Below are 24,571 nucleotides of genomic sequence, written 5' to 3'. Positions count from 1 at the left end.
ATATAATATAATAAATGATACATAAAGTATAATAAAAATGAAATTAAAGGATACATAAAATAGAAGATCCAAATTTGTATTACAACACTCAGCAGACAAAATCTTATTCCGTAAAGCTGCTATAGGTGTCTAAGTGCTTACTTTTAAATTTCTGGACTCACACAATATAGACCAGTAGCAACTAATAACAAATAGACCAAGTATTAGTCTGCGGACCACACTTTGAGTATCACTGTATTAGAAGATTCCTGTCTTGAATTCACTGATACATGAGAAAGCTATAAAATATAAGTGAAATTAAGGTGCTATTTCAATGTTTAAAACAAACCCTTTATAACCCAGCCTAGAAATACTCAAAACTGTGAAGGAAACTGTTTTCTGTGTCCCTAATCTCTCATTTGGCAACCATTAGCCCCCTCAAGTCTTTCCCTTCCTTTTCTTCCTTCTTATCATGACTAACATTTGTATAGAACCTTCTACTTATTAAATACATGTTTATTCTCTCATCTGATTCTCAGAACAAACCTGTGAGATAGAATCTATTTTATCCCCTTATTTTCTAAATAAGACAAAAGTCTCAGTGAAGATCAACTGACTTGCCTAAAGTCACTAAGGTAATAAAGGGCAAAGAGAAGACTCAAGCTCAGCTCCTTTGATACTCCTTCTTTTCATGTGTTTCTTTCATCCATTCATCCCTCTAACCACCCACCAAATATTTACTGAGAACATACAATGTGCTAGGCATTGTTCTAGGTATTAGGAGTAAAGAAGTGAACAAAACTGATGGAACTCCATATTGTCATGGAGCTTATGTTGTTGGGGCCTGGAGGGAGGACAGGGGAGGTGGGTGGTGCACAGGTAATAAACAAGATAATTATATGAAATTTATATTCAATGGTGATTAAGTACTATGGGGTAGCAGCTATATTTTGAAGATACAGCTCACTGGATTCCTGAGAGTTTGGATAAAGCACAGGAGTGAAGAGGGGAGTCAAGAATAACTCCTCCAGTTTTGGTCTGGTTAACTAGAAAGATGAAGTTACCACTGACTGACGTGAGAAAGACTGTGAAAATAGTAAATTTAGGTGAGTGTAGGGTAGAGATTGGGAGCTTAATTTTGAACTTGTTAAATTTCAGATGCTAATAAGGCATCCAATTAGTAATATCTGGACCAAGAAAATCAGAAAGGAGGCTGAGATTATTTTATTTATATTTGGGAGTCATCAGTATAGGCAGAGTATTTAAACGGGATGAAGTCAGCAAAGTAGTAAGCATAGATAAAGTCCAAGGATTAAGCACTGGATGCATTCTAATGCTTAGAAATTGGAAAGATGAGGTGGAAGCAGAAAAGGGGACTGAGAAGGACTGGATATTTAGGAGGATCCTAGCTATTAAGAGTACTGAGTCCTGGAAAACCAATGGAAAAAGTTAAAGGAGGAGGGAACTGTAACAAATACTGCTCATAGATTGAGTAACATGAGTACTGGGAATTGACCACTGGCTTTAGCAATGTGCAGGTCACTGGAACTTGACCAGAGTAGTGTGATGGAGTGTTTGTGTGGAAGGTGAAGGGTGGGAGTGACAGCTTCATTGGAAAAGACTCAATAGTGTGTAAAACAATGAGAGGAGAGGACAGAAAGAGGAGAGCGAATAGAAGGAAGCAGAGAGAGGGAGAGAGAGATGAAGATAGCAGATAGGGAAAGAAAGAAAGAGATTGAAAACAGGGAGAGTGGGCATATTAATACATATGAAAGGGAAGAGGAAAAATGAAGACAGGAAATGAAGATAATTCTTTTGAGGAGAGTTAAAATGGGAAGAAAAGAAACAACATAACTAACTAGAAGGTAAAAGAAGTGAGAGTGAAAAATAATATTTTTACAATTGCTACAAAGAAAATAGAACACGTAGGAATACAACTTATAAGGGATGTGAAGGGCATCTTCAAGGAGAACTACAAACTACTGCTCAAAGAAATAAGAGAGGACACAAACAAGTGGAAAAACAGTCCATGCTCATGAATAGAAAGAATCAATATTGTGAAAATGGCCATACTGCCCAAAGTAATTTTAGATTCAGTGCTATCCTCATCAAGCTACCATTGACTTTCTACACAGAATTAGAAAAAACTACTTTAAATTTCATATAGAACCAAAAAAGAGCCTGTATAGCTAAGAGAATTCTAAGCAAGAAGAATGCAGCAGGAGGCATCACGCTACCTGACTTCAAACTATACTACAAGGTTACAGTAACCAAAACAGCATGATACTTGTATCAAAACAGATATATAGACCAATGGAACAGAACAGAGGCCTCAAAAATAATGCCACACATCTACAACTATCTGATCTTTGACAAACCTGACAAAAAGCAATGGGAAAATGATTCCCTATTTAATAAATGGTGCTGGGAAAACTGGCTTAGCCATATGCAGAAAGCTGAAACTGGATCTCTTCCTTACACCTTATACAAAAATTAACTCAAGATGGATTAAAGACTTAAATGTAAGACCTAAAACCATAAAAATCCTAGAAGAAAACCTAGGCAATACCATTCAGGACCTGGGCATGGGCAAAGACCTCATGACTAAAACACCAAAACTAATGGCAACAAAAGCCGAAATTGACAAATGGGATCTAATTAAACCGAAGAGCTTCTGCACAGCAAAAGAAACTATCATCAGAGTGAACAGGCAACCTACAGAATGGGAGAAAATTTTTGCAATCTATCCATCTGACAAAGGGGTAATATCAAAAATCTACAAGGAACTTTAACAAATTTACAAGAAAAAAAACCAACCCCATCAAAAACTGGGAGAAAAATATGAACAGACACTTCTCAAAAGAAGATATTTATGCAGCCAACAAACATGAAAAAAAGCTCATCATCACTGGTCATTAGAGAAATGCAAATCAAAACCACAATGTGATACCATCTGATGCCAGGTAGAATGGTAATCACTAAAAAGTCAGGAAGCAACAGGTGCTGGAGAGGATGTGGAGAAATAGGAATGCTTTTACACTGTTGGTGGGAGTGTAAATTAGTTTAACCATTGTGGAAGACAGTGTGTCGATTCCTCAAGGATCTAGAAATAGAAATACCATTTGACCCAGCAATCTCATTACTGGGTATATACCCAAAAGATTATAAATCATTCTACTATAAAGATACATGCACATGTATGTTTATTGAAGCAATATTCACAATAGCAAAGACATGGAACTAACCCAAATGCCCATGAATGTTAGACTGGATAAAGAAAATATGGCACATATACATCATGGAATACTATGCAGCCATAAAAAAGGATGAGTTCATGTCCTTTGCAGGGATGTGGATGAAGCTGGAAACCATAATTCTCAGCAAACTAACACAGGAACAGAAAACCAAACACCACTCATAAGTGGGGGTTGAACAATGAGAACACATGGACACAGGGACGGGAACATCACATACCAAGGGCTGTTGTAAGATAGAGGACAAGGGGAGGGATCGTATTAGAAGAAATATCTAATGTAGAGGACAGGTTGATGGGCACAGCTAACCACCATGGATGTGTATACCTATGTAACAGACCTGCAAGTTCTGCACATGTATTCCAGAACTTAAAGTATAATAATAAAAAAATTTAGTTAACATTTTAAAAGCTGACATAAAAATTTGGAACATTACTCAATTTAAAATATACAATAATATCACTCACAACAGAAAAAAAAGTGTAAATAAACTCAAAAATTAAAATTGTCCAAAAGAGTTCACCAGTGAAATGCCACTTTTATTATTGTTATTATGTATGCACTCTGTAAAACATTGCCATCTGTCACCATGTGCTGTTTAACTTTTATCCAAGAACAAGGGCCCTTCCAAAGAACACATTTCAATTGGGTATTTATGCTCCCTCTTGTGCTCAAATCATCGGTAAGCATATTGAAGAAGCCTCAGCTTATGAAATCTCTAAGCCAAAGCAAATGAGAGGTGTAACAAAATATGTGCATGATGCATCAGACAAAAAGCTAGGAAAATTTAACTTTTCAAGTTACTTTTGAAACACTATCAGTACATTCTCCAGGGTACTGAAGCATACACTATGACAAGGAATTTCCTTGCCATCTTCCAACCCAGGATAGTCTGACATAAGGAAGCACTCTTGATACATATCAAGGTCAAGTGGCTTAATAACTTTTGACAAGGGAAAAGTTTTTTTGAAGATCTGATTCTTAGATAAGACAAAAAAAAAATCTTCAAACACTTTTAAAAAGTTAACACTATAAAAATCCCCAAAAGACTGTATCTAACAATTAGTTAAGTAAAGCCAAGTTTTGTAGGTCCAATTCAATTTGCAGATAATCACATTTGCTGAAACCAATGGCTATGATAGATCTCCCAGATGTTAGCATTAACTTACCAGACATAAGAAACTATCTGTCAAGGTACAGGAATGATATAACTGAAATGATTTATAACTGATACAGAACTAAGCAGAAATAAATTTAGTATCCTTATGAAATCTCAGGAAAATAACATATTAAAAAAATAAATGAATAAATTTGGGAATATTTAGAAGGAGGAAAACAAAGAAAATATTCAGATATAAGGCTTCCCGTGGAACCAATTAAAAATTTAGATTTTCTCCACTCTTAGGAAAAGATCAAAACTACTCAAATCAATTTCCGCATAAGTGAAGATAGAAAATTTTAAATAATTATTTATAATATTCCTTACAAATCTCTTTTTGTGTCCCTGGTTTAAAAGACAAAGCTAAATTCAGAATTCTTAAATGAAATGCTTTATGTGACAAAACAGTATTAAAATAATTTTTGGTTCTATTTGAATTAGTTTCCCTTAGAGCCTTACATGGGAAAAGGGCTGAGCTATAATACAATTTCTCCTTTGCCTTTAATTATTCAAGTCACAAAACTTTAATTGTATATATTTTTTCAGTTTATTCTCCAAGTAAACTTTGAGTAAAGTTATTCAGCCATTAACACCAATCTTACAACAGCAGGGGTCGCAATGTACTAGTTCAATGTTTCAGGAAACTGAGAAGCAGGTTAACTGTTCATATTGCATAGAGTCTGAAAGATTCACAACTCATTGTACTGTAGTTAAAATAATCTATCATTACATATAAAAAAGATCTTTCTATTGTGGGGGTCCCCAAATTATAATTTAAAAAATCTTCTTAAAAGCTGATAGCGTTTTTAGTGAAACAGCATAAAAATCACCTACGCTAAGTTCTACCATATGCATTAGCTCCACAGAGGTGCTTCTAACCTCTTTAAAAATAAGTAATTTTTATATACGTAACAGGTATTTTTAAAATTCAGTCTACTGTCAACTTGAACATATATTAAACACTGAGTTTATTTCTGAAGAAAAAGGCAAACTGATCATTCATGTCTACTGCATACTTTTATATTCTTTTCTCTACAGTAAAGAAAACACACCCCAAATACTTTCAATATTTGATTTACAAAAGGTTTCTGTGGTTAAATTTCTCTAAATTTTAATTCCACATAATCACCTCAGTTATTTGCCAAAAACTAATCTAAAATAATTTAGATTGCCTACTATTTAACTCATTAAAAAATAAACTAAAAATAAAATTTTTTAAAAATCCAGCAGAAACAGTGGTATTTCTGAATGTTTGAGGAAAACAAGTTTAACCACTTCCTCTACTTCATTATTTTTCATCAAACCAACCAGGAACATAAAATCAATGAGTAACTAATAACTAGCATAAAAAGGAAATACAATAAAATATGAAGTGTCCATTGCAAATAGAAAAGGTAAATACTATTTTGTGAACATTTTTATTTAATTACATATATTAAACAAAATAATATATGTCAAATATATAACGTGTATGTGTATGTGATGTGTATGTTTTTATACATGTATATTCACGTGTGTATACAAACATATACACATCACATACACATGTGAGGGTTGGGCTGCACTGTAAAACATATATTTTTAAAATGTACTTTTTTCACCTTAGGAAAAATATATCTTATTATGGATTGAGGTAAAAAATGTGTGAAAGTCAGTGTTTTAAATAAATTTTTCCTGTCCCTTTAAAATCCATGTCCTTTATAACACAGCTTCCTTACTACATCTTTTGTATAAGCATAGTAGCCAAAGATCACATATGTTAAATATATCACTGAATTACTCAATTGACAAGTTTAGCTTATTGTGTTAGGAGTTAATGATTTAATTTTCTACACATGTAACATATACATTAACAAATGTAAAAATGACCATTCTAGTAACATCAGAAAATCAATTATACACTAAATGAAATTTCTATGAACATAGTAGAGAGATATAGCCAAGCAAAATCAGTTTCTTCAGAGTCAAAAGAAATGTTACAAGGTCCATGCAATAAAACTCAAGAACATTACTACAAAGAGAACCCTTGGGGAACTCATTTGGAATTCATTTAAAAATATATATACAATTCAAATAACTTTAGTTGTCAGTTTCCAAGACCACAAGGGAACAGAAATAGATTATTATAGAAGAGAAAAATTGCTGCTATAGAAATGTTGCTGGTACAGAAGAAATGTGAAGTGACAGCCAAGGCCAGGGGAAAAACAGAAAACTTGTATATAAAAATGAAAAATACATGGCATTCTGGGGCCATTTAGCAAGGGGAAATCCTTGGGCACAGTAATAATATTTATGGCTCTGTACAACAAATTATCTTCAGACTTGCAAACTTGAATAAATGATAATAGAAACAATAATAGCTATACCTAGGGTCTCTGGCTCCAAATTCCATGTTTTTAATCACTACACTACACTGCTCACTAAAATTTAAAATTACATTCAAGATATTAAAGTAAATTTAAGAAAATACTTTAGAAAACAAAGATGTAATTAATTTTTAAAAGCCTTCTCCTATAACCTGAATGTCTATGTCCTCCCAAAACTCTTATGTTGAAACATAATTTTCAGTGTGATAATATTTGGGGCTGGAGCCTTTGAGAGATGATTACATCATGAAAGCAGAGCCACCATGTATGGGACTGGTGACTGTAATAGTCTGTTGGCATACTGCTAATAAAGACATACCCAAGACTGGGTAATTTATAAAGAAAAAAAGGCTGGGGAGGCCAAATAATCATGACTGAAGGCAAATGAGGAGCAAAGTCACATCTTCCATGGTGGCAGACAAGAAGAGCTTGTGTAGGGGAAACTCCCATTTATAAAACCATCAGATCTGCTGAGACTTATTCACTACCAATGAGAACAGTATGGGGAAAACATCCTTATGATTCAATTATCACCACCTTGCCCTGCCCTTGAAATGAGGGGATTATTGCAATTCAAGGATAGATTTGGGTGGGGACACAGCCAAACCATATCAGTGCCTTTAGAAAAGACACCTCAAAGAGCTCCATTTCCCCTTTTGGCATGTGAGGATATGGTGAGAAGACAGCTCTCTATAAACCAGGAAGCAAGCCCTCCGCAGATCCTGAATATGTTGGTACCTTGATCTTGAACTTTACAGCTTCCAGAACTGTGAGAAATAAATTTTTGTTGTTTATAAGTCACCCAGTCTATTCCCTTACAGAAACTTGAACTACCTAAGATACCTATGTATGAAATGATTAAACACCCTTAATAATATAAGCCTGGAGAACTTATCAAAAAATATCCTTTCTAGATATCTAGTTTTTTTGGGATTCTATGTATTTTTATTTTGATGATAATTTCACATATTTATAATTTTGTAATACTGCATTATCTCATTTAACTTTTCCCTATTAATGTATGCTATTATTATCTACATACTGGAGATGAGAAAACTGATATATAGTTTAGGTAATTGTACACTATCACATAACTGGTATCTGATGAAGCCAATATTCAAAGGCATATAGTCTGGCTCCACAATCCCAGCTTTAATTAATGTGCTCTGGGCTACCATAGTTGCAAGACGGACTACGTACTGTGGGATTTGCTATGATGTGTCAGGATGTACTATTTAAGAGATTCTGGTAATCCTGAAAACCCCAAAATAACTTTCAGGATCATATTCTTACTCACCAATGTTCCAGTTCTACTCATTCCAGGCATTTGTCCACTCCCTTGAAGTTAGGCATGGCCAAGTGATTTCGTTTTATTAACAGAATGTAAGCCATAATAATTTGTCACTTCAAAGTGGAAGCCTTTAAGAAAAGTATGCAATTCTTCATATTCCTGTTCCTTCACACTTCTCTATTTCTGTTCTTGGCACTAACATTCTAATAGTCATAGATTTTATGACATACTTTTCTATCATTACCCACATCCAAACAGTAACTATAACATATTCATTTCAGCTATGATATGTCCCTTCTGCCCTTTCCTTTTGCCTCATACTGGACATACTACATCTTCTCTAAATGAGGTTTTCTTTACTTCTTGTTTTGCCTACTACAACAGGCTACTGATCTCATCTTCAGACTCTAATGTGAGTCCATCAAATAGAATATGTGAGATTAATTTCCCTTGAGCATATTTTTGATTATAACCTACCTAGATCAAAAGTCTGCAATGATTCCTACCATCAGTTATAAGTATAAACTTCTCAGCAATGCTTTAAACTTTGTAATACCACTTAAGAGCATAAATCCATTTTTCTAAATGTTACTTTCTGCTTATTCTTAGTCATACTCTATGCTCAAGTTGAAAGGCAACTTATTATTCCTTTTATTGGCCTAGCTCTATCTGTGCCTTAGATCATGTTGATTGCTTTATCTGAAATACTTTCTACAGCCTACATTCTTAATTCTTTTATAAATATCACCCTGTGAAAATGACCAATTTTTCAATATCAATTTCAAATGAAACCTTAATGATAAAGTATCAATATGGGAATATCATCTTTTTTGAATATCAGATACCTATAGGTTGAAAACATTTCTCTATAGTGCTTAGCACTGTGCTTTGCCATGGTAGAGTGGAAATTTAATTCAATTTACTGAATTAAATTGAACTATATATTCAACAGAGCAAACTTTAAAAAAAAATTACATAGTTTGTCAACAAAAATGTAACAATTATGAGAAAAGTATTCCTACTCAGAGTAACATAAGTCAGCAACATTTATAGAATGTCTACTTCATAACAAATGATGACAACGTTAGTAAGAAACATAACAAAAGCCAGTATTTACTAAGAAAATACTATGTGTCAGGCACTTGGCAGGCAATTCCTCATTTGATCTTCAAAAACTCTAAGTTGAATTATCATTCTCATTTAAGAGATAAGGAAACTGAGTCACAAAGAGTTTGCGTAACTTGCCCAAGGTCACATGATTACACGTAAACCGTGACAATTCTACCAAAACAGTCTGACTCAAGAAACTGAGCTCCAAAAGAGATAAAATATTAATTTATATATTGGATATGTCTTATATCCCACAATTTACTACTTGTTAACAAATTATGAAGTGGGTATCACATGAGTAATTTCTTAAAAATCTCTTTTAAATCATACATTTTATCATATGTTACAAGGCAATTATTTCATAAAAGCACAAGACTAGAAACTGAACAAACCAAATAACTATGAATTCCTTCAGGCCAATGACTGTAATTTGTTTATCTTCATATACGGAGAAGCTGACCTAATATGTGACACATAATTATGTCAGATTTATAATAAGTAAAAGGTCACATGAATTAAATTCAAGACCAATCAACTTTCCTTTTAAAGTTTTCTTTATTCCTCAAATTTCTACATTGCTTTTGTTCTCCAAAACCAATTTTTGAAAGTGTACCTCAATAGAGTAACTTCTAAAAAGTATAATAACATTGTTGTGCAGTATTTGAATATACAGAGAAAGCTGTAAAAAAAGAATGAAACTGCCATTGTGAAGCAAAGGAACAAAGAGTTAAGTAACAATTTGCTTTCTGGGTAAGAAAGGCAATGGCACAGCAGGTAGAGGAAAAAACATGTAAAACAGGTAGACAGCCACTTAGATATAAAAGAGCTTATTTAGGAAACTGCAAAGGTTTCAGTATGGTCGTGGTGTAAAGTATATGTTGGGACTGGTGGAGCCCAAAAAGATAGATATTGGATAGGCTGTAAAGGGATTTAATACTCTACAAAGAAGGTTAGCATTATGTTGACTGTACAATGTTAACTCTCAAACTCATCCTTGTCACATACAGATATCTTGCTGGTAGCTAAAACAAAATAACTTGTAAACTGAATTCTCTAAGATAGTAGTTTATAAGTCATGCTATACAAAATATCCTTTTAAGAGGCTGGGGTGGGAGGATTGCTGGAGCCCAGGAATTCAAGACCAGCCTGGGCAATATAGTGAGACTCTGTCTCTATTAAAAAAAAAAAAAAAATACCCTTTTTAACTTAGTAACAAGTTTCCACAAATTAGCTCATTTTAAAGTAGTATTTTAAAAGTATGGCAGAATATAAGAACTTAAATGATACCTGCTTTTTTTTAAAGAAAAATGCTGAAGATAAAATATTTTTTTCCTTCTTGCTTCCCTGTTTCCTTATCTTTCCTTGCATCATTACTTTCATTTTGGCTCAGTATGGATAAAGGAAGTCAAAGGGTTAAAAGCTGCTATTTTATTTCATTCTATAGCACCATGGAAATCCTGGTACAGGCCATTTTTCACTTACTCTGCTTGTTTTTATTATTAGTTCCAATCAAAGAATAGAGACAAAATGTTTTTTGTTCAGGAGGCTTTTCAACACAGAGCTCAATTTTCCAGTGATGCTGGAAATTCCAGGCAATACTGTCATTAATTTTTAAAAAGCATACCTAGGAGTGCAGTGAGCTTGGGAAGCAGTCCAACTTGTACCATCTTATTCCTCAGTCCTGTGTCAAAGGATAGATTTAGTAAAAGTCGGAGGGTGATATTCAGCAGATCTTCATGCTCACAAGGTATCATTTTCACCAGTTTTTCAACAATATCCATTTCCACCTAAGTAAAATAAAAATACAAATACAGTGATGTTCTGTTGCAAAATAGGACAAAAATAATATAATTATTTTTTCTTTGTTTTTACCCTAATGTATATCTATTTTATAATTATATGTTAATCTTATACTCCATTTCAATCTGTAAACTTTCCTGAAATCAAACTTTTGAGAAGAAAATATATATGCCACACCATCCTCTCCTTCCCTCATTTAATTGCATCAACTGGAGGACAAATTACATTTGATCCTCAAAAATACTTTGCATCATTGAATACCACCTACTAAGTACCAGGTCCTATGAAAAGAAGATCTCATCTTGGCTTTCAAGGATTTCTCAGTAAAAAAAGAGTGTAGGCACGGTGAAGTGACTTACACCTATAATCCCAGCACTTCGGAAGGCCGAGGTGGGGATTCCAAGGTCAAGAGATCAAGACCATCTTGGCCAACTTGGTGAAACCCCATCTCTACTAAAAATACAAAAATTAGTGGGGTGTGGTGGCGCATGCCTATAGTCCCAGCTACTTGGGATGCTGAGGAAGGAGAATCGCTTGAACCTGGGAATTAGAGGTTGCAGTGAGCCAAGATTGTGCCACTGCACTCCAATCTGGTGACAGGGCAAGACTGTCTCAATTAAAAAAAAAAAAAAGAGAGAGAGAGCGAGAGAGAGAGAGAAAAGACAAATAGAATGAATAATGAAAATATAACATGATAAAAACTGAATGAACAAAATGCTCTGAAAACAGCATGGAGAGAACTACTAACCTACCTGGAAGAACAGAAGACTTCAAATTAGGAACAAAATAAAAATAAATGAGTAAGAATTTGTTCTCTGGTTTGGAAAGGCAATGGTAATACAAGTTGAGGAAAAAGCCAGTGGACTAGCATTTAAGAATAGAAGAGCTTGTTAGTGAATTGCAAGTATTTTGGTATAAGCATAGGATAAAGTATATGTTGGAGATGGGCAGAAGGCTATAAGGCAGACCTATACAAATCGTAGAGGCTTTTAATGCTGTACTGAGAAGCTTAACATTATTACACAGGCAGTAAAGTGTCCTGAATGATTTTAAGTCCAGGGGGTGATGTGATCAGATTTGTTCCTAGACTACGAATACTCCTACAATCCAAAGTCCTAAACACTAACCAAGCACCAACTTGTAAAAGGCCTATTTAAAAACCGTATTCTCAGAGTCCTTTTCTGTACAGTCACTAAGGTAGATAGATATATTTTCTGTTAACTGACCGACAAATGGAAAAAGAGGTTTAGGACAATGAAGGCAAAAAGTTACTTTAATTTTTGTCATTTAATTTGAGGTGGTATCCAGTGAATATTTAAAAATTGTATAAAACTCAGGAGAGAAGTTAGACTAAAAGCAATAGTTGAAACTTTAGGACGGGAATCGGCAAACTATGGTTAGTGGGCCTATCTGGCCTGCTACCTGTTTTCATTCAACCTATGAGCTAAGAATGGCTTTTTGATTTTACAGTTTTAAATGGTTGAAAAAGGAAATCAAATGAAGAATTATATCTCATGACACACAAAAATTATATGAAATTTCAATTTCAGTTTTGATAAATATTTACTGGAACAGAGCCATGATCATTTGTTTATCAACTGCCAATGGCTGCTTTCATGCTACGACTGGAGCAGAGTTAGTAGTTGCAAGAGAGATCATACGACTGGCAAAACCTATAATATTGACTATCCGGCCCTTTGAAGAAAACGTTTGCAGACCTCTGCTCTAGAAGATTATAAAATTGCATTAAGAGAACTTATTTTATACTCACAGAGGACAGAACTTATTTAGTAAGAGAAGCCCTCCATTCAAATTTTTTAAGGTAGCAATCAGAAAACTTTGGTTGTAAAAAAATCTCATGTCTTTTAGTTAAAAAGCAATGGCAAAAAAGAATGAAATTTAAAAAAAAAATTATAATTTTTTAAATCAAAGGATTTATAATTAATCTTGCTCTACTTTTTCTTTTATTGGAGATCTAAAACATTTATTTAGACTGCCCATTTCATATCTGTTGCCATCTTTCACTGACCTCATAAAAATCACATTAATAATTGAGCCCTTAATATATTTTTTTCATTTCACTCCACTCCAAGGAATAAACACAAATTTTTAAAAATTGCTAAATTGACAAACTAACACCTGATTTTTCTTTCAGACTTCTATCTGTGCTCTATAGTCACAATGTAGTCATACACTAGAGCTGTTCATTATAGAGTATAATTCTATCTCCAAAGTCTTCCAAAAATCAAACACAAAATAAAAGCTGATTATTTGAAAATACCAAAGCAACTGATAACTACTAATCTAGAAAAAAATGACCAATATCAGAAATAAAACAGAGAAAATCACTTTAGCCCTTCAGATAGAGATAAAAAGGAAACAGTACCAAAAATGTTATGCCCATACATCTGATAGCATGTAAATGAAATAAAGTCCTTGAAAGACAAACTACAGAGCTACCACTCAAGAAGAAATAACCTAAACTGTCCTATATCTATTTTTAAAAATTCACAGAAAGAAAATCTCAGGCCTAGATGACTTTTTACTGGTGAATTCTATTAAACATTTAAGTAGAAATAATACCAATTCTGCACAAACCCTTCCAGAAAAATTAAAGAAGGGATGCTTCCCCAACTCATTATATGAGGACACAGTTATTCTAATAATAAAACCAGACCGAGATATTAGGAGAAAAGAAAACTATAGAATAATGCCTCATAAACATAAAAATTCTCAAAAATAATAAGCTAATAAAACCTAGCAATATATATATAAAAGAGCAATATGTCATAACCAAGTAATGTTCATGCCCTAAATACAAGACTGGTAAACTAACAAAAGTCAATCAATGTAACTCATTATATCAACAGTCTAAATAAAACAAAAAACCGTATGATTACCTCAGTAAAGATACAGGAGAAGGCATTTCACAAAATTTAACTTCCATTTATGGTAAAAAGTCTCAGCAAGCTAGAAATAGAAGAACTTTCTTAAACTGATAGCAAGTATCTACAAAACCCCTACTGTTAACATCATGCTTAATAGTGAAAGACATTACTTTCTTTGTAACATCAGTAACAAGGCAAGGACATCCACTCACAAAATTCCTCTTCAGCATCAGACTAGCGGGCATACTCAGTGCAATAAGGCAAGAAAGAGAAATAAAAATCATATAGATTAGAAAGGTAGAAATAAAACTTCTTATTTGAAGACAACACAACTGTCTACTTAGAAAATCTCCAAGAATCTGTGAGTTAGTACCACTAAAAAGTGAGTTGAGAAAGTCAAAGGACATAAGGTCAATATGCAAAAATTGATTATATTTTTATAGACTATCAACCCAAACCAGGAAACATGGTAAAATACTTAGGTACAAATCTAACAAAATATATGCAAAATATGTATGCTAAACTATAAATGATGGAAGACATCAAAAAAGACCCAAATAAATAGAAAGCTATACCATTTTCATGGACTGGAAAAATCCAATATTATCTCTGGATTCCCCCCAATAGATTCAATGTAATCCCAATGATTTTAAAATATACATGGAAAAACACAGAATAGTCAGAATAACTCTGAAAAAATATAACATTGGGATCCTCTTACTGCCTGATTTTCAAGACTTACTATGAAGCTATAGTAATCAAGAGAAAGAGGTATCGATGAAAGCACAGACACATAGACTAACAGAATAGAAGATAGAGTCTAGAAATAGAAGCAAGGATACATGGCCAAATTTTCAACAAAGGTGCAAAGGCAATTTCAATAAGGTACAAAGCAATACAATGGATAAAGCTGTCTTTTCAACAAATAATGCTGGAACAACTGGACATCCATATTAAAAACCATAAATCTTGGTCCATATCTTGCACCATATACAAAATTAACTCAAAATGGATGGATTATAGACTAAAACAGCAATGACAAAAACCTCTATAAAAATTGAAGAAAACATAGGAAGAAATCATTGTGAACTTGGATTAGACAAATGTTTTTTAAAAATAACATGCAAATACAATCCACTAAATTTTTTTTATATGCTGGACTTCATGAAAATTAAAAACTTCTGCTTTTCATAGGAGAATGAAAAGAAGCCACAGAAAAGTAAAAATACATGAAAAACATATAACTGATAAACAACTTGTTTCCAAATGTAGAAAGAACTCTCAAAAGTTAGCAGTAAGAAAATTAAGCAACCTAGGCAACATTTATCCTCTCTGTTGTTCCTCTAAAAAACTGTCTAAAAGTAAGGCTGGTATTAGTTCACATTAAGAGTAAAATAAACTTTATGTAAATAAATAAAACTACCTCACAAATAGCTCAGCCATCTTCTCATTCCTTTTATAAATAAAACTGCTACAAGCGTCAATTTTCACTAATTATATCAGGTAGTATTTTCCCTTTGTAAAAGCAACAGTTTGAAAAACTGCTTTTTCAAACTGTAACTAGTGTTATAGTTTGCTGGTTGTAACACTGGTTGTTACAGCAAAACTTAATAAAAAAAAAAACTTGGAGAGTTTGTTATTATTATTTTTTTTTTAGATGGGTTCTCTCTCTGTCCCCTAGGCTAGAGTGCAGTGGTGTGACCTCAGCTCACTGCAACCTCTACCTCTGGGTTCAAGTGATTCTCCTGCCTCAGCCTCCTAAGTAGCTGGGATTATAGGTTTGTGCCACCACACCTGGCTACTTTTTGTATTTTTAGTAGAGATGAGGTTCCACCATGTTGGCCAGGCTGGTCTTGAACTGCCGACTTTAAGTAATCCACCTGCCTTGGCCTCCCAAAGTGCTGGGGTTACAGGTGTGAGCCACCACGTCTAGCCTATCATTAATCTGTATTCCTAATGCACAGAATATAATGTGAAATATGTGCCATTAATCAATCAGATGTTTAAACACTAGACTAGTATTTAACACAGCCTTCTAATCATGTCTTTTTGGTTGATAAAAACTCAGTCCTCAGAGCTAAATTTAGTAATTGCCTCAACATGCAATGCCTTCAAGTCTATTTCTTTCTTTTCCTTTCTTTTTTGAGACAGAGTCTTGCTCTGTTGCCCAGGCTGGAGTGCAGTGGCACAATTTCAGTTCACTGCAACCTCCACCTCCTGGTTTAAGTGATTCTCCTGCCTCAGCCTTCCAAACAGCTGGGATGGCAGGCATGCACCACCACATACAGCTAATTTTTGTACTTTTAGTAGAGACGGGGTTTCACCATGTTGGCCAGGCTGGTCTTGAACTCCTGACCTCATATAATTCACCCGCCTTGGCTTCCCAAAGTGCCAAAGTTTATTACAGGCCTAAGTCATCACACCTGGCCCTCCTCAAGTCTATTTCTATAATACAGAACTTACAATTAGTATTTTTTTTAACAGTCTACGTTAGGTGAGGGTTTACCAACAATCTATCAACAAGTTTGTTTCAGTCTTTAATTGCACCTTTCTCAGAGTTTCTGGAAGCCAACATTTAAAAATGCTTATTGTAAATCTTACTAAAAATGTCTTTAAAAAAAAGAACTAAAATATTTTTCCCAGGAGGCAAAGAAGAATAGTAGAAAGTTGAGTATCTAGAGATCTGTTTCCTTAAGCAAATTAATGTCTCTGATCCTTTCCTACTTCATCTGTGAAATTGGGAGGCTAGATTCACTAAATCTAGCCTTGGATTTAAGTCCCAGTCAAATCGTAAAAATCTTGATTCTGTAGATGTCCTTAAATAAAGTATATTTCTTCTACAATAAAAGATAAAATCCATTATCATCACTAGTAAAAATCTGGGTAATCAAATACTTCTCATGATTGTGGAAGAATAACAAACATTTCTGAACCTCAAGTTTTTCCTCAATAAAAAATGAGGTTTAATGAGACAATTTATATCATATATTCCAATTCCATGATCTTATCAGAGAACAACTTTTAATAATAGTCAAGATCTTTTTGATAGAATAAGCCCATAACTGTATTAGTTAAATCTAGCTCTAATACATACGTAAAAGATACATGCTGATACAAATCAATTTGAATTTTGAGAACCTACTAAAAGTGAACTTAATTTGATCACATAAATGGAAGAACATGCTTCAACTTATAACAAGGGGAAGCACTTATTTGGCCATACTCTAATTACTCAGGACTATTTATATACTAACATGTTATCATATTCTTCTTAAATAAAAGTGAAAACAAAAAACATGTTTGATTAATCTAAGAACATTAAATCTCAAAGTAATATCAGGCACATCATGAACATAAATAATGATATACTGATGATGAAAATGACAGATACTAAATATATAGGGGTAAAATAAAATTTCATATATTCAATAACTAGAATTCAAGGTACTTATTAAATCTGATAAATAAGTCTCAGGTTTTCAAATGCCCTCTATGTCATTCACTATAGTATCAGCTACTTCCTAGTTCTTTTGATTTTAAAATAAAATAAAGTAGGCAGACATACTATACATTTAGGCTATTTAAAGGAGAAGCCACTTTAGTCAGTAATACCCCGCCACATAATGGTATACAGTTCTAAAAATTATCCTCAATGGAGTTAAGGTCAATGATCCAATAATTTCATTTATAGAAAACTGCTCCAAGAAAATAAGCAGAAATACATAGAAATACATATATACAAATATGTGCAGTGAAGTATTACTTGTAATAGATAAAACTGTAAACAACTCAATTATCTGAAAACAAGGTACGGTTAACATAAGAGTTACTGAATATATTATTGTACATAACAAAGACTCTTTAATGACATGGTAAAAAGCAGATGAGAATTTTTACTTTATATATTTCTATATTACATATATTCTACACTGGTGAAAATAATATATGCTCAACTTGTATTTCCCAAAGATCATTGTATCAACACAATAAAAGATGGCAAATGAGAGCCTAGCATAATAAATTCAAGCAAGAAATAAAGAAGGTATGAATAAAGAGGGTATGAACTAATACAATGGCACTAGAAATGAAAAGAGGCAATATTATAGTTTCAAGAGATTTTTAAGAAGCAGAATCAATAGGTTGTGGCTACCAAGTAGAACAGTAGGTAACAAAGAAGAATTATAGGTAACAAAGTGGAAGTGTAGGTAACAATGAAGAGATTTGGCTAAATTTTAATTCCACAAACTAAAGTCAGAGATGCAGAAGGCAAAATAGCTTAGGGTAAAAGAATAAGATCAGGGGTGACTCTGAAGGAAAATTTTAAATTTAAACAAACTTTCTGTATATTATGTTTAATATGGCAAGATTCATTCTATATATTAGAAATGATTTTTATTCAGAAAGCTTCAATCAACTGGAATATTAACTAATATGGAATACATTTCTTAAAAAAGCCATATCAGTGAATTATTGCTGTTATAAAATCTTTATTCAGAATTATCTCAGTAGGGGAATAAAGTGTTTAATTTTTATCAAAATATTCTAACTTGAAAATGGCAAACACGAACTATTTCAAGAAAAAGTTTTGTAAGTTACCATATCATTTTTATTCTCCATGAAAATGCTGAGTTTCTTCAAGAATGACACAACTAGAATGAGCAGCTCAAAATTGTCCCGGTCAAGAGCCTTCACCAACATGTGAACTATGTTCTTGTTCCTCATTTTCAGTTCAGTACGAGTATCCTCAGCAAGATTCAGAAGCAAATAAAGAGCAACTAGAAAAGTAAAATACATGAGAGTTAAAGAATCAGAATACTGATTCAACAATTTAGAAAATCACTTCTACTCACCAAGGCAATAGAAATAGCCCTAAAAAGGTATTATATTATTCTGAAAATTTTAACTGGTTAGTAATTGGTTAATTAGAAAACATTTATTGTTACTGAATGGCATATATATATATATGTATTTAAAACAAAACACATATACAAAATAATTCATATGATGCTGAGAAGGACACAATAACCAAAATAAAACAATGATTCCTGCCCTCTTGGAGCTTAGAGTTTAATAGAAATCAAATGGCAATTAAACGTAGATAAGTTAGGAAAAAATAAAGCACACAGGGAAAAATAGTTTTTATGCATATAGAAAACAAGATCACATTATAAAACTTTAACAACTAAAGTCTGCAGCTAAGATGTGCAACATATATAAGCCCAAAATATCCAGTATAACTACAGCTAAATTTGAGCCTACTAAAATCGACTTTTCATATGCAAACTGATTTTCTGTTAGTCACTATTAAGAAAAGACCTTATGAAATTCACTAACACAATTATTACACTAGACAGAGTTGAAGCCATTGTTTGCTAGTTTAAGCTTTCTTTTAGATTTGTATAACAAAAATGCTTAAGTTCTCAAAGGAAACATTGTGTTCTTTTTACAGTGAAAACAATATTAATGGATAATGTTTTCCATTTTTCCTTGATTGATAGGGAGCTTCAAAGTTCAATTTCTGTAAGAATTATATAGGCTTTTATGGTCTATATAGTCTTTTTCTTCTCTTGTGGCCTCATTGTTTTATTATTCCACTTCATGTATTCTTGCAAACTACCTCTAAACTCTTATGAAAAGAAGAAATACATGCACAGGTATATACAAAAGTATATAAACATAAAATTTATTTAACAAATACTGAAAAGGTAAATCTCACTTATTAAGTACCTATTGTATGTCAGGTCTATTGACGTATAAATGGTATTTTAATTCTAAAACAGTTTTATGAGTAAAGTAGTATAAAAATTTTACAGATGGGAAACCCCTGATTCAATGAAATTAAATAACTTTCCCTACATACATGTAGAAAGTGGTAATGCTAAATTAAAACTCAAGCCTATCAGAATCCAAAGGTCACATATTTATACTATTGCATTATGCTGACTTTCTATGCAAGGCATTGTCAAAAGGTTTTATAATTACATTGAAAAAACAAGCGGACTTCTCTTTACAGCCAAGATACATGTAGTAGGTTGAATAGTGTCGTCCTAAAATTTATGTTCACCCAAAACCTCAGGATGTGCCTTATTTGGAAATAGGGTCTTTGCAGATGTAATTGGTTATGGTGAGGTAATTATGAATTAGGGTAGACCGTGACTCCAATGATTGGTGTCTTAAGAAGAGGAGATGACATACAGTGGGAAGAAGGAGACTGGAGTGATGTAGCTAAAAGCCAAGAACCTCCACAAATTGCTGGGACCCACCAAAAGCTAGAAAGAGACAAGAGAAGATTATTTCCCAGAGCCTTCAGAAAGAACATGGCCTTGATGACACCTTGACTTTGGCCTTCTACCCTCCAGAGCTATGACAGAATAAATTTCTGTTGTTTTAAGCCACTCGGTTTATGGTAATTTGTTATAACACCCCAGGAAATTAATAGGATGGGATTTTAAACCTTCACCTGACAACACCACCAAAAAATCAGACTAAAATACATAAAACAAAGATTTCACAATAGTGGACACCATAAAATGAAAGACAGTGATCCCTGAGAGATAAGAAATAAATGGGATAGTACAATGTTTGCCCTAGAATACTGCCTTGAGAGAGTTTCCATGTCACAACACAGTGAAGAAGAATCAAGGCAGAACCTGATAGAATCCCTGAGTTAAGGAGATGGAGCCAAGAATCCAGAGAAGCCAGGAGTTCACAGAAAGGAATACTGGAGAGGAAAGAGCTGAGCAGAGACAGGCTCTGGAGTTCTATAGAGGGTTCCCTCAAATATTGAGTTGAGTATTGATAGGAGCCAGGAATTTAGTGAGGCTGGGACAGAACAAAATGAGAAGAGTAAAAGAACATAGCTGAAAACAATGCCTGTTTCTATCAACCATACTGGCAATCTCATAATTCATGCATTAGTGGGTAGAGTCCTCAGAGGGGTCTTGCCTCAATAGTGAGAAATAACTAGCTTTATACTAAATGCTGCTTCTGTCCAGACTAACAAATTATAAGAGTAAGATCCAAGAGGATCAAACTGTTTCTAAGTAATTTAACTATGTCCCCAAACAAAACTCAAAGACATTTTTAGGAATTAAAAAATCCATGTACAACAATGTAAATTTCACTGTCCTGTTTCTTTTTTTTTTTTTTTTGTAAATCATCTGCTTATAGAAGGGTTTGGTCCTCACACTGCCTTGTTTCTAATCAAAGATTATCAGCCATACAAGAAGTAGGGAATACAACTCACAAGGAAGAGAAAAGTCAACCAATTGAAACTGTCCAAGAATTGACCTAGAGTTTAATTATAAAAAAGAAACATTTTAGGTCATATAACTGTATTCCAGATCTAAAAGTTAAGTAGCGACATGGGAGATAAAAAATATTCAAACTTCTATCACTGAAAACTACAATGCTTGAGACAGTAAACTACATGAAATTAACAGTAGTTTAAAGATAGCAGGAAAAAAGATTAGTGAAACTGAAGACATAATCACAGAAACTATCCACAATTAAACACACAGAAAAAGATGGCAAAAATGTAAAGCGTATCAGAGAACTGTGGAACAACTTCAAGTAGCCTAATATATGTTTAACTGTAGTCCCTGAAAAAATAGTAACAGAAACATTTCCAAATTTAGTGAAAATTATAAACCCAGAGTTTCAATAAGCTCACAAAACTCCAAAAACAAGAAACATAAAAAAAAATTACACCAAGGCCTGTCATAATTAATTGCTCAAAACAAATGATGCAGAGACAATCATAAAAGCAGTCAGAGAAAGACGTAATACGAATAGACAAAGAGAGCATGACAGCAGACTTCTCATCAAAAACAACGCAAACAAGGCAACAGTGGAGCAACATCCTTATAGTATTAAAAAAAATGTTTTCAACCTCGAATTCTAAACCCAGTGATAATATTTCAAAACGATAAAAATATTTTTAAAGTAAGACTTTTTTAGATACACAAAAGATAATCACTGGTAAATATGTTCTACAAGAAGAATTAAACGAAATTGCTCAGGCAAAAACAAAATGACACCAGACAGAAATATGGATCTACACAAAGGAATAAGATCAGCAGAAATGGTAACCATACATGTAAATATAAAAGATTATTTTCTTATTATTTAAATATCTTTAAAATAAAATTGATTACATAAAATGATAATGTATTATAGGGTTTTTTTGTTTCTTTGTTTTGGGGTTTTTTTTTTGAGATAAGAGTTTCGCTCTGTCACCTGACTAGAGTACAACAGCACAATCTCAGCTTACTAAATCCTCCACCTAGCTGGTTCAAGTGATTTTCCTGCTTCAGCCTCCTGAGTAGCTAGGGACTAAAGGCGTGTGCCACTATCCCCAGCTGATTTTTGTTTTTTGGTGGAGACAGGGTTTCACCACATTGCCCAGGCTGGTCTCAAACTCCTGACCTCAAGTGAACTGCCCGCCTGGGCCTCCCAGAATGTTGGGATTACAGGCATGAGCCAATGCATTTGGCCTTATTATAGGGTTTATAATATATGTGTAAGTATAAAAAATATGAGTAATAGCTTAGATGTGGGAGAGGGAAGGAATGATTCTAACACTAAGCATGAAATGGTACAAAATACTTGACAGCAGACTTAACTTATGATAAATTAAAGATGTATCACTTGTAGTTAGACAATTATGCTTAAAGATGTATAACATAGGCCAGGTGTGGTGGCTCACGCCTGTAATCCCAGCACTTTGGGAGGCCAAGGCAGGTGAATCATGAGGTCAAAAGATCGAGACTATCTAGGCCAACATGGTGAAACTCTGTCTCTACTAGAAAAACAAAAATTAGCTGGATGTGGTGGCACACGCCTATAGTCCCAGCTACTTGGGAGGCTGAGGCAGGAGAATCACTTGAACTCAGGAGGCAGAGGTTGCAGTGAGCCGAGATCGCACCACTGCACTCCAGCCTGGCGACAGAGTGAGACTCCATTTCAAAAAAAAAAAAAGAGAGAGATATACAATATAAGCTTTAAAGCAATCAACAATATAACAAAAGACTTATAGTTAAGCTAACAATGGAAATAAAATAGAATTTTAAAAATCTGAAATCCAGGAGAAGGCAGACAAGAAGGAAAAAGGAGGAAAAACACACACACACACACACACACACACACACACACACACACACACACACACAGCCAATCTAAATTCTGTTCATAAAAAAACACACTTGATATAAATATACTAAAAATAAAAGGCTAGACAAATATATCCCATGCTAACACTAGTCACAAGAAAAAGTAGATTAACATAAGAAAAGGTAGATTTCAGACCAAAAGATATTACCATACATGATGAAAATTACTTCATATTGATAACAAGGACAATTTATCAATAGCACATCTACATCCTGTATCTTTATGTCCCCAAGAATAGAGCTTCAAAATATATGTAGTGAAAACTGATAGAAGTGCAGGAGCAATAAATAAATCACGATAATTGTCAGAGATTTCAATATTACTCTCTCAACAATAGAAAAAGTACAGAAAAAACATTAATACATGTAAAGAGTTGAACATCACTAAGAAACAGCTTCACTTCGCTGACATTGACAGAAAACCCCATGTAAAACAGCAGAATACACATTCAAGTGCATACAAAGCCTTCAAGAAAGACCATATTCTAGACCATGAAACAAGTCTAAATACATTTTGAAGGATTGAAATATTACAAAATATTTTATCTGATGACCATAAATTAAACTAAAAATCAGTAATATGAAGCTCTCTGGAAAATCCCCAATTATTTGGGAAAAAAAAAACTCCCTTCTATATAATGTATGCGTCAAAGAGGAAACAAAAAGAGAAATTGCGAAGTATTAAAACTGAATGAAAATGAAAATAGGGCATATGAAAATCTGTGGGATGCCACCGAAGAAGTGCTTATTGGGAAATTTATAGCAGTAAATATCTTCTTCAAGAAGAAAGGTCTTGAATAAATGACCCCAGCTTCCACCTTAAAAAAAAACACACACGAAAAATAAGAGCATATTAAACCCAAAGTAAGCTGAAGAGAAAAAAGTTATAAAGATCAGAGTAGAAATCAATTGAATAAAAAGTTGGTAGGGCTAACACCACCTGATATCAAAATTTTCTACAAACTACAGTAATGAAGACACTGTGCTACTGGCATCAGAACACACAAAAGTGATGGATAGAACAAAATAGAAACCCCCAAACAGGCATGGTATATATAAATAAATGGTTCTGACAAAGACATAAATCAGTTCAGTAGATAAAAGATAGGGTTTTCAAAAGTAGTACTTGAATAATTAGCTATCCATGTGCAAAAAAAATGAAGAACTTTGATCCATTCCTCATCCCATATACAAAAATTAACTGAAAATGTATTATACGCTTCACTATAAACTCTGAGGCTATACAACTTCTAGAAGAAAACATAAGCGAAAATAATTATAACCTTTAGTTAGGAAAGGATTTCTTTCTTTTTTTTTTTTTTTTTTTTTTGAGACGTAGTCTCTCTCGCTCTGTCGCCAGGCTGGCAGCAGCGCGATCTCTGCTCACTGCAATCTCTGCCACCCGGGTTCAAGCAATTCAGCCTCCTGAGTAGCTGGGACTACAGTCACACGCCACTACGTTCAGCTAAAGTTTGTATTTTTAGTAGAGATGGGGTTTCACCATGTTGGCCAGGATGGTCTCGATCTCCTGACCTCATGATCCACCCACCTTGG

General features: G+C 33.6%; 1 protein-coding gene across 3 annotated transcripts in view; it reads right to left on the bottom strand.

Annotated features, from left to right (window-relative positions):
• Positions 1–24,571, bottom strand: part of KIFAP3 (kinesin associated protein 3) — a 143,164-nt gene that overhangs the window by 79,851 nt on the left and 38,742 nt on the right. For all 3 annotated transcript variants that reach the window (XM_032291410.1, XM_032291411.1, XM_032291412.1), the window contains exons 9-10: positions 18,444–18,622; positions 10,784–10,946 (exon numbers count right to left, since the gene is read on the bottom strand). In XM_032291410.1, coding sequence (XP_032147301.1) covers positions 10,784–10,946; positions 18,444–18,622 — 342 coding nt within the window. The remainder of the gene's footprint in view (positions 1–10,783; positions 10,947–18,443; positions 18,623–24,571) is intronic.

This window comes from Sapajus apella, unplaced genomic scaffold, assembly GCF_009761245.1.
Source record: "Sapajus apella isolate SASKATOON/1434 unplaced genomic scaffold, GSC_monkey_1.0 scaffold25, whole genome shotgun sequence".
Lineage (NCBI taxonomy): Eukaryota > Metazoa > Chordata > Mammalia > Primates > Cebidae > Sapajus > Sapajus apella.
Note: the sequence above shows the minus strand (reverse complement) of the source record. Positions and strands in the feature narration are given on the sequence as shown.